Below are 13,451 nucleotides of genomic sequence, written 5' to 3' on the forward strand. Positions count from 1 at the left end.
CCTTTACTAGGGAAGACACTGAGCTCAGTGACTCTACATGCACTCCACACAAGGGAGCCTTTACTAGGGAAGACACTGAGCTCAGTGACTCTACATGCACTCCACACAAGGGAGCCTTTACTAGGGAAGACACTGAGCTCAGTGACTCTACATGCACTCCACACAAGGGAGCCTTTACTAGGGAAGACACTGAGCTCAGTGACTCACCCTGCACTCCACACAGGGGAGCCTTTACTAGGGAAGACACTGAGCTCAGTGACTCACCCTGCACTCCACACAGGGGAGCCTTTACTAGGGAAGACATAGGGGTCCCCTGGCATCTTTCACTGACCCTAGAGGTGCTTTGTCCCTGTGGATACTTTATTTGTTCACAGAATCACCAGTGTCTAGTAGCAGCTTATTTGTAGCATGCTGTAAGTTGTATAAAATTGTATACCATCCCCATGCAGATCGTTCTTACTGCAGCTGAATCCTTCACAAGCTCTTCTCAAATTGATGGCAATTAGTGAAATGCAGCGGGTAAACAAACCAAAACGAAACAATGACGCTCCGTCCTCTGAAAACAGGAAAACTCTTCAACACGAGAACAGAGTGAACACAAGAGGCCCGACCTCGCAGGACTCCATTAAACCATCAGCAACCCCCAGGGGATTAGTAACTTATTTGCATAACAAGAGGCGTGGCCGTGCTCTGAGCCTGTGTGACTCGAGGGGCAACGGAACAGTCTGACACATAATCAGGGACCAGGGGTATGAATACCAGAGTGTAGGAGGCACAGACACCAGCCTAGCGCCTGAAGAAGGCTCTGGTTGCCCAGTGAGAGCAGTCAAGGACATCCCATAGGGTCTCCATGGTGATGAGGCAGGTGTAGGGTTCATCTCTGAGATCTCTTAGATTTAGCTTTTCCCTAAAATAAATAAATAAAATGCTTTTAAGAAAAAAATAAAAAATATATAAGTGCAAAAGAGATTTGTTCCCCACCAGCTTTCACCATGTGTTGTGCTTTTTTGGCTTGCTGTTTAGGATCGTAAGCTATTATAATAGACGGCCATGCTAGATAAAGTGAACAAGTGTGCATGCGTGTCCTGCAGAAGGCCATCCTGTTCTGAAAAGTAACTCTGTTAAGGAGCCTGCCGGTATGCGCGTCATGTACTGCAGCGGGCAGCCTTGCAAGGGAAGCCTGCTGCCTCCTCGGAGTTTGAACATGCTGCTTGTTTAGAACAGACTCTCTCTGGCACAGCCGGGGTAATTAGTATCAGCAGTGCAAACAGACCCTATCGGTATCCAGCCATTAGACTGCCTGTAAATACAGTGTAAACACATCTTAATTATCTGGCTTTGTGACAAACCATCTGCCTGGGAGAGACAATGCCTCGGACTGGCAGATGCAAAGGGGGCTGATAAAGCCTCCACTTAGCTGGCTCTGTCAGCTCCGGGGCAGGCTGCTGGGTGAGCCGGGGCACGGTGGCCTCACTCTTCTTACCTATAATTTGTAGTCGCAGTTGTGGGGAAATTATAAAAAGCTTGCTATTGTGGGGGCTTTAATTGTAGTCTCGTTTAGAAATGCGAGTAGTAATTAACTTGGAATTGGCATTATACACCAGAATTTGCATTCCTGCTGGGTTAAAATGCCGTTTTAATAGCAGTTTGTTTTCCCTACATGAAATTATCTAAGGGGCTCTCTCTCTCTCTCTCTCTCTCTCTCTCTCTCTCTCTCTCTCTCTCTCTCTCTCTCTCTCTCTCTCTCATACAGTACACTTCCCCATCTTCTTCTCGTTGTCTCTCTTGTTCTCTCTTGCAATCAGGCCCTGCACATCTATTCTCTGCCCCAGTATAAAGCAGGGTTGGGGTCAGATCCTGTTTTTCCAATTCCATTCCTAGTTCAAATTTAGTATTTTGAGAACAATAATTGTTGCCATTCTTATATATTGAAGAAAAATAAACCTAGCAGGACATCAGATTACGGGTATTCTTACTTAAAATAATGATTACAAGTGAGAACTACCATTGAGACATACATTTTGTCCAAATAACAGCAGCTTGTGTGATTCAGCCCAGTTCAATAGGAGGCTGGCATGTCTGTGTGCTGACACTGCCTCTCTTGTCTCCCAACGCAGACGTGCTCGGCATCCTGAAGGAGATGAAGGAGAAGGGCGTGGCCGTGCGGGACGCCAGCGTCACTTCATTCTTCCACATCCTGAACGCCTCGGCCATGCGTGCGGAGGAGGAGGTTGTGCGGAGCATCCTGGACGCTCTCTTCACCCTGGGCCTGGCCAAGCCCTCCGCCAACCTCTGCTCCCCGCTCGTCACTGTGCACCTGGAGAAGTGAGTGTGGGGAAGCACAGACAAGCGTAGGAAACCATAAGCATTGAACTAGGAATGGGGAAGCACAGACAAGCGTAGAAAACCATGAGCATTGAACTAGGAATGGGGAAGCACAGACAAACGTAGAAAACCATGAGCATTGAACTAGGAATGGGGAAGCACAGACAAGCGTAGAAAACCATGAGCATTGAACTAGGAATGAACAGCGCAGTAAGGGTTTAGTCGAACTCTTTGCTTCTTTATTTTGAACGTACACTGAAGAATTATAAATGGATTAAAAGTAATTTTAAATGTTACTAATAGAAACAGACAAAACCCTGATATTAATGTTCTTAAACTGTTTATATAGAACCTGTTGAGGTTTCAGAGTTTCAAATGCTTTATGATTGACATGCTGAGTGCAGATCTACTCTCTCGTGAAATTAGAAATGTAGCTGCTGCTAATTTAACTTTAGAATCTTCTATCACCTTAAGAATGTGAAGTCATTAATATCATGATGATGGTAAACCCTAGATTTCATTGTGTTGATGTGTCTAAACTAATACACACAAGACTGTATATTTTCAAGGTATGACCCATATTGTGATCTTAGAAGAAAAAAAAAGGTTTCTGCAACATCGTAAATATTGTTCTTGCAGCATTTATTAACTTCTCATAGCGCCTTTCACACCTAGGTGTCTCAAGGTACTGCACAAAACAATCAAACACAAATCAACATTACAAAACACAGTGCAAAACAATGAATCGGTTAAAAAAAAAAAATCTGTAAATACATAACGAAATAAAATACAGTGCGATTCCGTTCTTGAATTAGTGAGGGATATACAAAACCGTATTATTCAATGCTGTTTCTGCCAATGCTTGTTGTATAACAGTTTAATATGCTGTAGCAGCTGTAGTTTGAAACTGGAGTTGTGGATGGCAGAATGCACATTACTGTTTAACTCTGCACATTCCTGTGCGTTGCTCGTGATCAGACAATGCAGAACCTTTAGTTCCAAAAAACAGTCTGAAATCAACTTGATTTTTTGTTGTTAATTTAGCGATGGGTATCACTGCTCACTAAAACACAATATGCAAATAAAACCAAAAAATCCTGCCTCTCGGCACTAGCCCTTAACCTTCATTCAGCTCTGTTTGCGAGAATGCTGTTTTAAGTAGATGTGTCCTCATTTGCATGTTAATTATGTACCGAGCGCTAATTACTATGTTCCAAACAACATGCAGCAAGTCTGTAGAGTGGGGAGTTTAACCCTAACCCTGACACTCTGACCCACGCATCCCAGCATGGGGACTGGCAGACACTGTGGCTTTCATTTATATGTATGTAATGTATGCATGTAATTTCAGTCAGGTCACAGATTTGGCAACAACAAATGATTTACAGCAAGACTACTTCTGGGGATTGTATTTCTCATTTTTCCTCGGACACCTTTACTTACTATTAAATAACCTGCTATATCTGAATAGATAACCATCTCCTCTTTAAAAATATGCTGAATATTTTAATGAGCCACACGTCTCACAAGTTGAATGGTACACTGAAATGTTCTGTTTTTATGAAAGCAGCACAGCTGGGGACGGGGAGTTTGTTGCCGGATAACTTCATTCAGATTACTTGCTCACTAAATATCTTGGTATCCCTGATTACGAAATCATCCCCTCTAAAAATGTGAAGTCCTCTGGAATTGTATTTCTATACAATGGACTAATGTGACCTAGAACTCCTTTATTGAGGATATTCAAAACACCTTTTTTTCTTTTTTGTGGATACCTTTTTGATAATGTTATATGTATAGTATATATGCATAGTTTCACACAGCAGGGGTGGAAACACTCCCATTGCACAGCAGTTTGATCCATTCCTGGTTTTACAAGGAGTTTAATAAGACACACCTAAGCTTGTTATCTATACACCATGGTGATTCAAGCTTGAAGTAAAACCTTGAATGGGTGAAACTGCTATGCAGTAGGAGTCTTATTTCCACCCATACACAGTGACTACTTCTTAACATAAAACATTTCAGTTGCTACTCATTCCTGCTCGTCCCTCATGCTATGCAAGTAGAGAAAGCACTGTTTCACACGGGGCAGTGACTTCATGCAAAGCGATGCATATCAGACCAGCGGGATTTGTTACCTCACTGGGGAGAGCACGTCATGTCCACTCATTCTGCAGCTAGACTCCCCGCACTTGGATCCTTATTTAAACCACAAACTCAAGACAAAGCTGCTTTTTTTTTTTTTTTTTTCTCTCCCGTAAGGCTTTATGTTTGTCAGTCCTAATCATTCACTTTTTTTTGTATTATTATTTTCTTTTTTTTAAATTAAATGATGAGTAGGAAGGACCTGCTGATGCCAACATCTCCCTCCCAGGCTAGACCACGCAGACAGCTTTTTAAATAGAGTCCGTCTCTTACAGTTACTTTCATCAACGCTCATCCACTTCTTTGTCAGTTCCGACAGGACAAGGGAAATGTCAGGCTGGTGCTTGAGTCTTTTCAGAATGTCAATCACAATGACTTTCTGATAGCTATTTATGAAGACTTACTGTGACACCTGAATAAACGTCAGTCTTCTACAAACAAGCAACAAATTAGCTGAGATTGATTAAACCGTATTGGTAATTATTGTCTGCACTTTAATAAGGTAAAGAAAGATGCGGCAGGATAGGATTTTTATAGGAGAGAAGTGAATGGTAAATGATAAATGCATGCAGAAAAAATGGTCATTCATTTATGTTTGTAACTGTTTATTGGATCACCAAACAAAAATCTACTGAAAATAAAGAGCATTTTTATTTTGAATATTTACTCCCGAGATAAACAGAATGATCATCATGTGAATTTCACATCATATTGGCCCTTATACCCACTGTTCTGTAATGAGGCATGGCCTATTTAATTAATAAGGTAGAAAACACTCTTATCAAGCTTGCTGTAATTACACCTGTTTCATATTTTCCTTATACTCTTAACCCTTTTATGCATGGAGAAATAAAACTTTTCTAGTCTTATATGGGGACATATGGAAGATGCAAATGCACGATAGCATCATGTGAGGATCCATATTATCCACATATAAATCAAAGATTTTACTATGTTTAATAAGACACACCTGAACTTGTTACCTGCATGCAGTGTCTCATCAAGCTCATAGTATAACCTGGGATGGGTACAGCTGCTATACAATAGGAGTCCTATTTCCCTTGGCAGTGGGATTGGGTCAGAGGATCCGCTCTGTCCCGTTGGTCCGGCAGGGGCTCCCCTTCTCACCTGGTTGTGAAGCAGACTCGTGCCAGTGCTGCAGCAGTGCGGTGGAACGGTCACCTGTCTGTTTCATATTTATTTTTTGGTTTGTTTTTTTGTTTAAACCCAGGGAGTGCTTGAGTGAGATGGAGCGAGTCTGGGTCTCTCACTCCATTATTGCAATTATGAATTTAGCATCATCAACACCGAAGGACAAAAGTGTTCCATTTGCCTGCTGGGGACAGGACAGTGATAAGATGAGGGTTTTTTTTGTCAAGGATCATTGGGTTGTAATTAAGTTGCATTCATGGCTGTTGCTTTTTGAAGGATGATTGGCGAATGACAAGCTTTGTCTGGTTTGTCTAGTCCAGGCAGCAACACTATTCTCCCTTCTCTTCTGTGTGTGTGTGTGTTTTTTCCCTATTTTTAAAAACGTTTTATTTAAAATCTTTTTTTTTTCTCTCTATCTCCCTCTCTGTCTGTCAGAAAATTCTGTTGAGGCTGATAATGTTAATGTGGCATTTTTCTCCCGAACAAAAGGAAGCCAGGGAAATGAGCTATCTTGTCTAATCATTCAGTTGCTTAACAGAGACTGTTCCAGTTTGCCGCTTAATTGGCTGGCAAGTACTTGACATGCAGAGTTAGTGCCATTCGGAGAGCGTGTTTGAGTAAATGTTAACGCAAGTGACAGCTAAATTGTACCTAGGGAAATTAGAAAGCCTTCAACATGGTTCAGTTTTTTTTCTGTTACTTGGTGGTTGGGGGGGGGGGGGGGGGGGGGGGGATTAGTAGTAATTGCAACACCAGCCTCCGAGGAACAGTCAAGGAATAATACCACTACCCCTAACTCTCTCCTCCCAACCCCCAACAATTGCAAATCCGATGATGTCTCGGGAAGCACATATTTTGACTAAAGGACTTAACTAATAGGAGGGTTTACGTTTGTAACGACCCCCCCCCTGGATGGGGGGAGGGGGGGGCTGAAGTGTTTTTCGTGTGGGGGGGCGGGGGGTGCTGCTTTTATTTGCTTGGTTGTTTTTTCTGTGCTGTCCCTCGCCACTCTTTCTAACGATTTCAGTCTTAAGAGCTTTTCAATCAGGGAGCCGTTGGGTGAAGTGCTACTCGACTCGAGCTACACACATAATGTTGGTGCTCTTCATTTCAATTAAAACCAATCTCTGGAGAGTCCTGTTTATATAGTAAGCTCTATTGCTTTTGTCATAAGAACATAAGAAAGTTTCCAAACGAGAGGAGGCCATTCGGCCCATCTTGCTCGCTTGGTTGTTAGTAGCGTATTGATCCCAGAATCTCATCAAGCAGCTTCTTGAAGGATCCCAGGGTGTCGGCTTCAACAACATTACTGTCCTCCCTGTTTGTCTTAAGTAAAAAAAAAAACAAAAAAAACAACTGGTCGGCGATGGGTTGTTATTTTGAATTGCAGGCTCTCTGCACTAGCTCTCTGCAGAGCTGCCGTCCCGTATTGGAAATGAATTGCAGGCTCTCTGTACGAGCTCTCTGCAGAGCTGCCGTCCCGTATTGGAAATGAATTGCAGGCTCTCTGTACGAGCTCTCTGCAGAGCTGCCGTCCCGTATTGGAAATGAATTGCAGGCTCTCTGTACGAGCTCTCTGCAGAGCTGCCGTCCCGTATTGGAAATGAATTGCAGGCTCTCTGTACGAGCTCTCTGCAGAGCTGCCGTCCCGTATTGGAAATGAATTGCAGGCTCTCTGTACGAGCTCTCTGCAGAGCTGCCGTCCCGTATTGGAAATGAATTGCAGGCTCTCTGTACGAGCTCTCTGCAGAGCTGCCGTCCCGTATTGGAAATGAATTGCAGGCTCTCTGTACGAGCTCTCTGCAGAGCTGCCGTCCCGTATTGGAAATGAATTGCAGGCTCTCTGTACGAGCTCTCTGCAGAGCTGCCGTCCCGTATTGGAAATGAATTGCAGGCTCTCTGTACGAGCTCTCTGCAGAGCTGCCGTCCCGTATTGGAAATGAATTGCAGGCTCTCTGTACGAGCTCTCTGCAGAGCTGCCGTCCCGTATTGGAAATGAATTGCAGGCTCTCTGCACTAGCTCTCTGCAGAGCTGCCGTCCCGTATTGGAAATGAATTGCAGGCTCTCTGTACGAGCTCTCTGCAGAGCTGCCGTCCCGTATTGGAAATGAATTGCAGGCTCTCTGCACTAGCACTCTGCAGAGCTGCCGTCCCGTATTGGAAATGAATTGCAGGCTCTCTGTACGAGCTCTCTGCAGAGCTGCCGTCCCGTATTGGAAATGAATTGCAGGCTCTCTGTACGAGCTCTCTGCAGAGCTGCCGTCCCGTATTGGAAATGAATTGCAGGCTCTCTGTACTAGCACTCTGCAGAGCTGCCGTCCCGTATTGGAAATGAATTGCAGGCTCTCTGCACTAGCACTCTGCAGAGCTGCCGTCCCGTATTGGAAATGAATTGCAGGCTCTCTGTACGAGCTCTCTGCAGAGCTGCCGTCCCGTATTGGAAATGAATTGCAGGCTCTCTGTACTAGCTCTCTGCAGAGCTGCCGTCCCGTATTGGAAATGAATTGCAGGCTCTCTGCACTAGCTCTCTGCAGAGCTGCCGTCCCGTATTGGAAATGAATTGCAGGCTCTCTGTACGAGCTCTCTGCAGAGCTGCCGTCCCGTATTGGAAATGAATTGCAGGCTCTCTGTACGAGCTCTCTGCAGAGCTGCCGTCCCGTATTGGAAATGAATTGCAGGCTCTCTGTACGAGCTCTCTGCAGAGCTGCCGTCCCGTATTGGAAATGAATTGCAGGCTCTCTGTACGAGCTCTCTGCAGAGCTGCCGTCCCGTATTGGAAATGAATTGCAGGCTCTCTGTACTAGCACTCTGCAGAGCTGCCGTCCCGTATTGGAAATGAATTGCAGGCTCTCTGTACGAGCTCTCTGCAGAGCTGCCGTCCCGTATTGGAAATGAATTGCAGGCTCTCTGTACGAGCTCTCTGCAGAGCTGCCGTCCCGTATTGGAAATGAATTGCAGGCTCTCTGTACTAGCTCTCTGCAGAGCTGCCGTCCCGTATTGGAAATGAATTGCAGGCTCTCTGTACGAGCTCTCTGCAGAGCTGCCGTCCCGTATTGGAAATGAATTGCAGGCTCTCTGTACGAGCTCTCTGCAGAGCTGCCGTCCCGTATTGGAAATGAATTGCAGGCTCTCTGTACTAGCTCTCTGCAGAGCTGCCGTCCCGTATTGGAAATGAATTGCAGGCTCTCTGTACGAGCTCTCTGCAGAGCTGCCGTCCCGTATTGGAAATGAATTGCAGGCTCTCTGTACGAGCTCTCTGCAGAGCTGCCGTCCCGTATTGGAAATGAATTGCAGGCTCTCTGTACTAGCACTCTGCAGAGCTGCCGTCCCGTATTGGAAATGAATTGCAGGCTCTCTGTACGAGCTCTCTGCAGAGCTGCCGTCCCGTATTGGAAATGAATTGCAGGCTCTCTGTACGAGCTCTCTGCAGAGCTGCCGTCCCGTATTGGAAATGAATTGCAGGCTCTCTGTACTAGCTCTCTGCAGAGCTGCCGTCCCGTATTGGAAATGAATTGCAGGCTCTCTGTACGAGCTCTCTGCAGAGCTGCCGTCCCGTATTGGAAATGAATTGCAGGCTCTCTGTACGAGCTCTCTGCAGAGCTGCCGTCCCGTATTGGAAATGAATTGCAGGCTCTCTGTACGAGCACTCTGCAGAGCTGCCGTCCCGTATTGGAAATGAATTGCAGGCTCTCTGTACGAGCTCTCTGCAGAGCTGCCGTCCCGTATTGGAAATGAATTGCAGGCTCTCTGTACGAGCTCTCTGCAGAGCTGCCGTCCCGTATTGGAAATGAATTGCAGGCTCTCTGTACGAGCTCTCTGCAGAGCTGCCGTCCCGTATTGGAAATGAATTGCAGGCTCTCTGTACTAGCTCTCTGCAGAGCTGCCGTCCCGTATTGGAAATGAATTGCAGGCTCTCTGTACTAGCACTCTGCAGAGCTGCCGTCCCGTATTGGAAATGAATTGCAGGCTCTCTGTACGAGCTCTCTGCAGAGCTGCCGTCCCGTATTGGAAATGAATTGCAGGCTCTCTGCACTAGCACTCTGCAGAGCTGCCGTCCCGTATTGGAAATGAATTGCAGGCTCTCTGTACTAGCACTCTGCAGAGCTGCCGTCCCGTATTGGAAATGAATTGCAGGCTCTCTGTACGAGCTCTCTGCAGAGCTGCCGTCCCGTATTGGAAATGAATTGCAGGCTCTCTGTACGAGCTCTCTGCAGAGCTGCCGTCCCGTATTGGAAATGAATTGCAGGCTCTCTGTACTAGCACTCTGCAGAGCTGCCGTCCCGTATTGGAAATGAATTGCAGGCTCTCTGTACGAGCTCTCTGCAGAGCTGCCGTCCCGTATTGGAAATGAATTGCAGGCTCTCTGTACGAGCTCTCTGCAGAGCTGCCGTCCCGTATTGGAAATGAATTGCAGGCTCTCTGCACTAGCTCTCTGCAGAGCTGCCGTCCCGTATTGGAAATGAATTGCAGGCTCTCTGCACTAGCTCTCTGCAGAGCTGCCGTCCCGTATTGGAAATGAATTGCAGGCTCTCTGTACGAGCTCTCTGCAGAGCTGCCGTCCCGTATTGGAAATGAATTGCAGGCTCTCTGTACTAGCTCTCTGCAGAGCTGCCGTCCCGTATTGGAAATGAATTGCAGGCTCTCTGTACTAGCTCTCTGCAGAGCTGCCGTCCCGTATTGGAAATGAATTGCAGGCTCTCTGTACGAGCTCTCTGCAGAGCTGCCGTCCCGTATTGGAAATGAATTGCAGGCTCTCTGTACGAGCTCTCTGCAGAGCTGCCGTCCCGTATTGGAAATGAATTGCAGGCTCTCTGTACTAGCTCTCTGCAGAGCTGCCGTCCCGTATTGGAAATGAATTGCAGGCTCTCTGTACGAGCTCTCTGCAGAGCTGCCGTCCCGTATTGGAAATGAATTGCAGGCTCTCTGTACGAGCTCTCTGCAGAGCTGCCGTCCCGTATTGGAAATGAATTGCAGGCTCTCTGTACGAGCTCTCTGCAGAGCTGCCGTCCCGTATTGGAAATGAATTGCAGGCTCTCTGTACGAGCTCTCTGCAGAGCTGCCGTCCCGTATTGGAAATGAATTGCAGGCTCTCTGTACGAGCTCTCTGCAGAGCTGCCGTCCCGTATTGGAAATGAATTGCAGGCTCTCTGTACGAGCTCTCTGCAGAGCTGCCGTCCCGTATTGGAAATGAATTGCAGGCTCTCTGTACGAGCTCTCTGCAGAGCTGCCGTCCCGTATTGGAAATGAATTGCAGGCTCTCTGTACGAGCTCTCTGCAGAGCTGCCGTCCCGTATTGGAAATGAATTGCAGGCTCTCTGTACGAGCTCTCTGCAGAGCTGCCGTCCCGTATTGGAAATGAATTGCAGGCTCTCTGTACGAGCTCTCTGCAGAGCTGCCGTCCCGTATTGGAAATGAATTGCAGGCTCTCTGTACGAGCTCTCTGCAGAGCTGCCGTCCCGTATTGGAAATGAATTGCAGGCTCGCTGTACGAGCTCTCTGCAGAGCTGCCGTCCCGTATTGGAAATGAATTGCAGGCTCTCTGTACGAGCTCTCTGCAGAGCTGCCGTCCCGTATTGGAAATGAATTGCAGGCTCGCTGTACGAGCTCTCTGCAGAGCTGCCGTCCCGTATTGGAAATGAATTGCAGGCTCTCTGTACGAGCTCTCTGCAGAGCTGCCGTCCCGTATTGGAAATGAATTGCAGGCTCTCTGTACGAGCTCTCTGCAGAGCTGCCGTCCCGTATTGGAAATGAATTGCAGGCTCTCTGTACGAGCTCTCTGCAGAGCTGCCGTCCCGTATTGGAAATGAATTGCAGGCTCTCTGTACGAGCTCTCTGCAGAGCTGCCGTCCCGTATTGGAAATGAATTGCAGGCTCTCTGTACGAGCTCTCTGCAGAGCTGCCGTCCCGTATTGGAAATGAATTGCAGGCTCTCTGTACGAGCTCTCTGCAGAGCTGCCGTCCCGTATTGGAAATGAATTGCAGGCTCTCTGCACTAGCTCTCTGCAGAGCTGCCGTCCCGTATTGGAAATGAATTGCAGGCTCTCTGTACGAGCTCTCTGCAGAGCTGCCGTCCCGTATTGGAAATGAATTGCAGGCTCTCTGTACGAGCTCTCTGCAGAGCTGCCGTCCCGTATTGGAAATGAATTGCAGGCTCTCTGTACGAGCTCTCTGCAGAGCTGCCGTCCCGTATTGGAAATGAATTGCAGGCTCTCTGTACGAGCTCTCTGCAGAGCTGCCGTCCCGTATTGGAAATGAATTGCAGGCTCTCTGTACGAGCTCTCTGCAGAGCTGCCGTCCCGTATTGGAAATGAATTGCAGGCTCTCTGTACGAGCTCTCTGCAGAGCTGCCGTCCCGTATTGGAAATGAATTGCAGGCTCTCTGTACGAGCTCTCTGCAGAGCTGCCGTCCCGTATTGGAAATGAATTGCAGGCTCTCTGTACGAGCTCTCTGCAGAGCTGCCGTCCCGTATTGGAAATGAATTGCAGGCTCTCTGTACGAGCTCTCTGCAGAGCTGCCGTCCCGTATTGGAAATGAATTGCAGGCTCTCTGTACGAGCTCTCTGCAGAGCTGCCGTCCCGTATTGGAAATGAATTGCAGGCTCTCTGTACGAGCTCTCTGCAGAGCTGCCGTCCCGTATTGGAAATGAATTGCAGGCTCTCTGTACGAGCTCTCTGCAGAGCTGCCGTCCCGTATTGGAAATGAATTGCAGGCTCTCTGTACTAGCTCTCTGCAGAGCTGCCGTCCCGTATTGGAAATGAATTGCAGGCTCTCTGTACGAGCTCTCTGCAGAGCTGCCGTCCCGTATTGGAAATGAATTGCAGGCTCTCTGTACGAGCTCTCTGCAGAGCTGCCGTCCCGTATTGGAAATGAATTGCAGGCTCTCTGTACGAGCTCTCTGCAGAGCTGCCGTCCCGTATTGGAAATGAATTGCAGGCTCTCTGTACGAGCTCTCTGCAGAGCTGCCGTCCCGTATTGGAAATGAATTGCAGGCTCTCTGTACGAGCTCTCTGCAGAGCTGCCGTCCCGTATTGGAAATGAATTGCAGGCTCTCTGTACGAGCTCTCTGCAGAGCTGCCGTCCCGTATTGGAAATGAATTGCAGGCTCTCTGCACTAGCTCTCTGCAGAGCTGCCGTCCCGTATTGGAAATGAATTGCAGGCTCTCTGTACGAGCTCTCTGCAGAGCTGCCGTCCCGTATTGGAAATGAATTGCAGGCTCTCTGTACGAGCTCTCTGCAGAGCTGCCGTCCCGTATTGGAAATGAATTGCAGGCTCTCTGTACGAGCTCTCTGCAGAGCTGCCGTCCCGTATTGGAAATGAATTGCAGGCTCTCTGTACGAGCTCTCTGCAGAGCTGCCGTCCCGTATTGGAAATGAATTGCAGGCTCTCTGTACGAGCTCTCTGCAGAGCTGCCGTCCCGTATTGGAAATGAATTGCAGGCTCTCTGCACTAGCTCTCTGCAGAGCTGCCGTCCCGTATTGGAAATGAATTGCAGGCTCTCTGTACGAGCTCTCTGCAGAGCTGCCGTCCCGTATTGGAAATGAATTGCAGGCTCTCTGTACGAGCTCTCTGCAGAGCTGCCGTCCCGTATTGGAAATGAATTGCAGGCTCTCTGCACTAGCTCTCTGCAGAGCTGCCGTCCCGTATTGGAAATGAATTGCAGGCTCTCTGTACGAGCTCTCTGCAGAGCTGCCGTCCCGTATTGGAAATGAATTGCAGGCTCTCTGTACGAGCTCTCTGCAGAGCTGCCGTCCCGTATTGGAAATGAATTGCAGGCTCTCTGTACGAGCTCTCTGCAGAGCTGCCGTCCCGTATTGGAAATGAATT

General features: G+C 47.6%; 1 protein-coding gene across 1 annotated transcript in view; it reads left to right on the forward strand.

Annotated features, from left to right (window-relative positions):
- The window catches only part of lrpprc (leucine-rich pentatricopeptide repeat containing), an 83,382-nt gene that overhangs the window by 36,094 nt on the left and 33,837 nt on the right, over nt 1-13,451 (forward strand). The window contains exon 23 of the mRNA XM_041251424.1: nt 2,118-2,325. Coding sequence (XP_041107358.1) covers nt 2,118-2,325 — 208 coding nt within the window. The remainder of the gene's footprint in view (nt 1-2,117; nt 2,326-13,451) is intronic.

This window comes from Polyodon spathula, chromosome 5, assembly GCF_017654505.1.
Source record: "Polyodon spathula isolate WHYD16114869_AA chromosome 5, ASM1765450v1, whole genome shotgun sequence".
Classification (NCBI taxonomy): Eukaryota; Metazoa; Chordata; class Actinopteri; order Acipenseriformes; family Polyodontidae; genus Polyodon; species Polyodon spathula.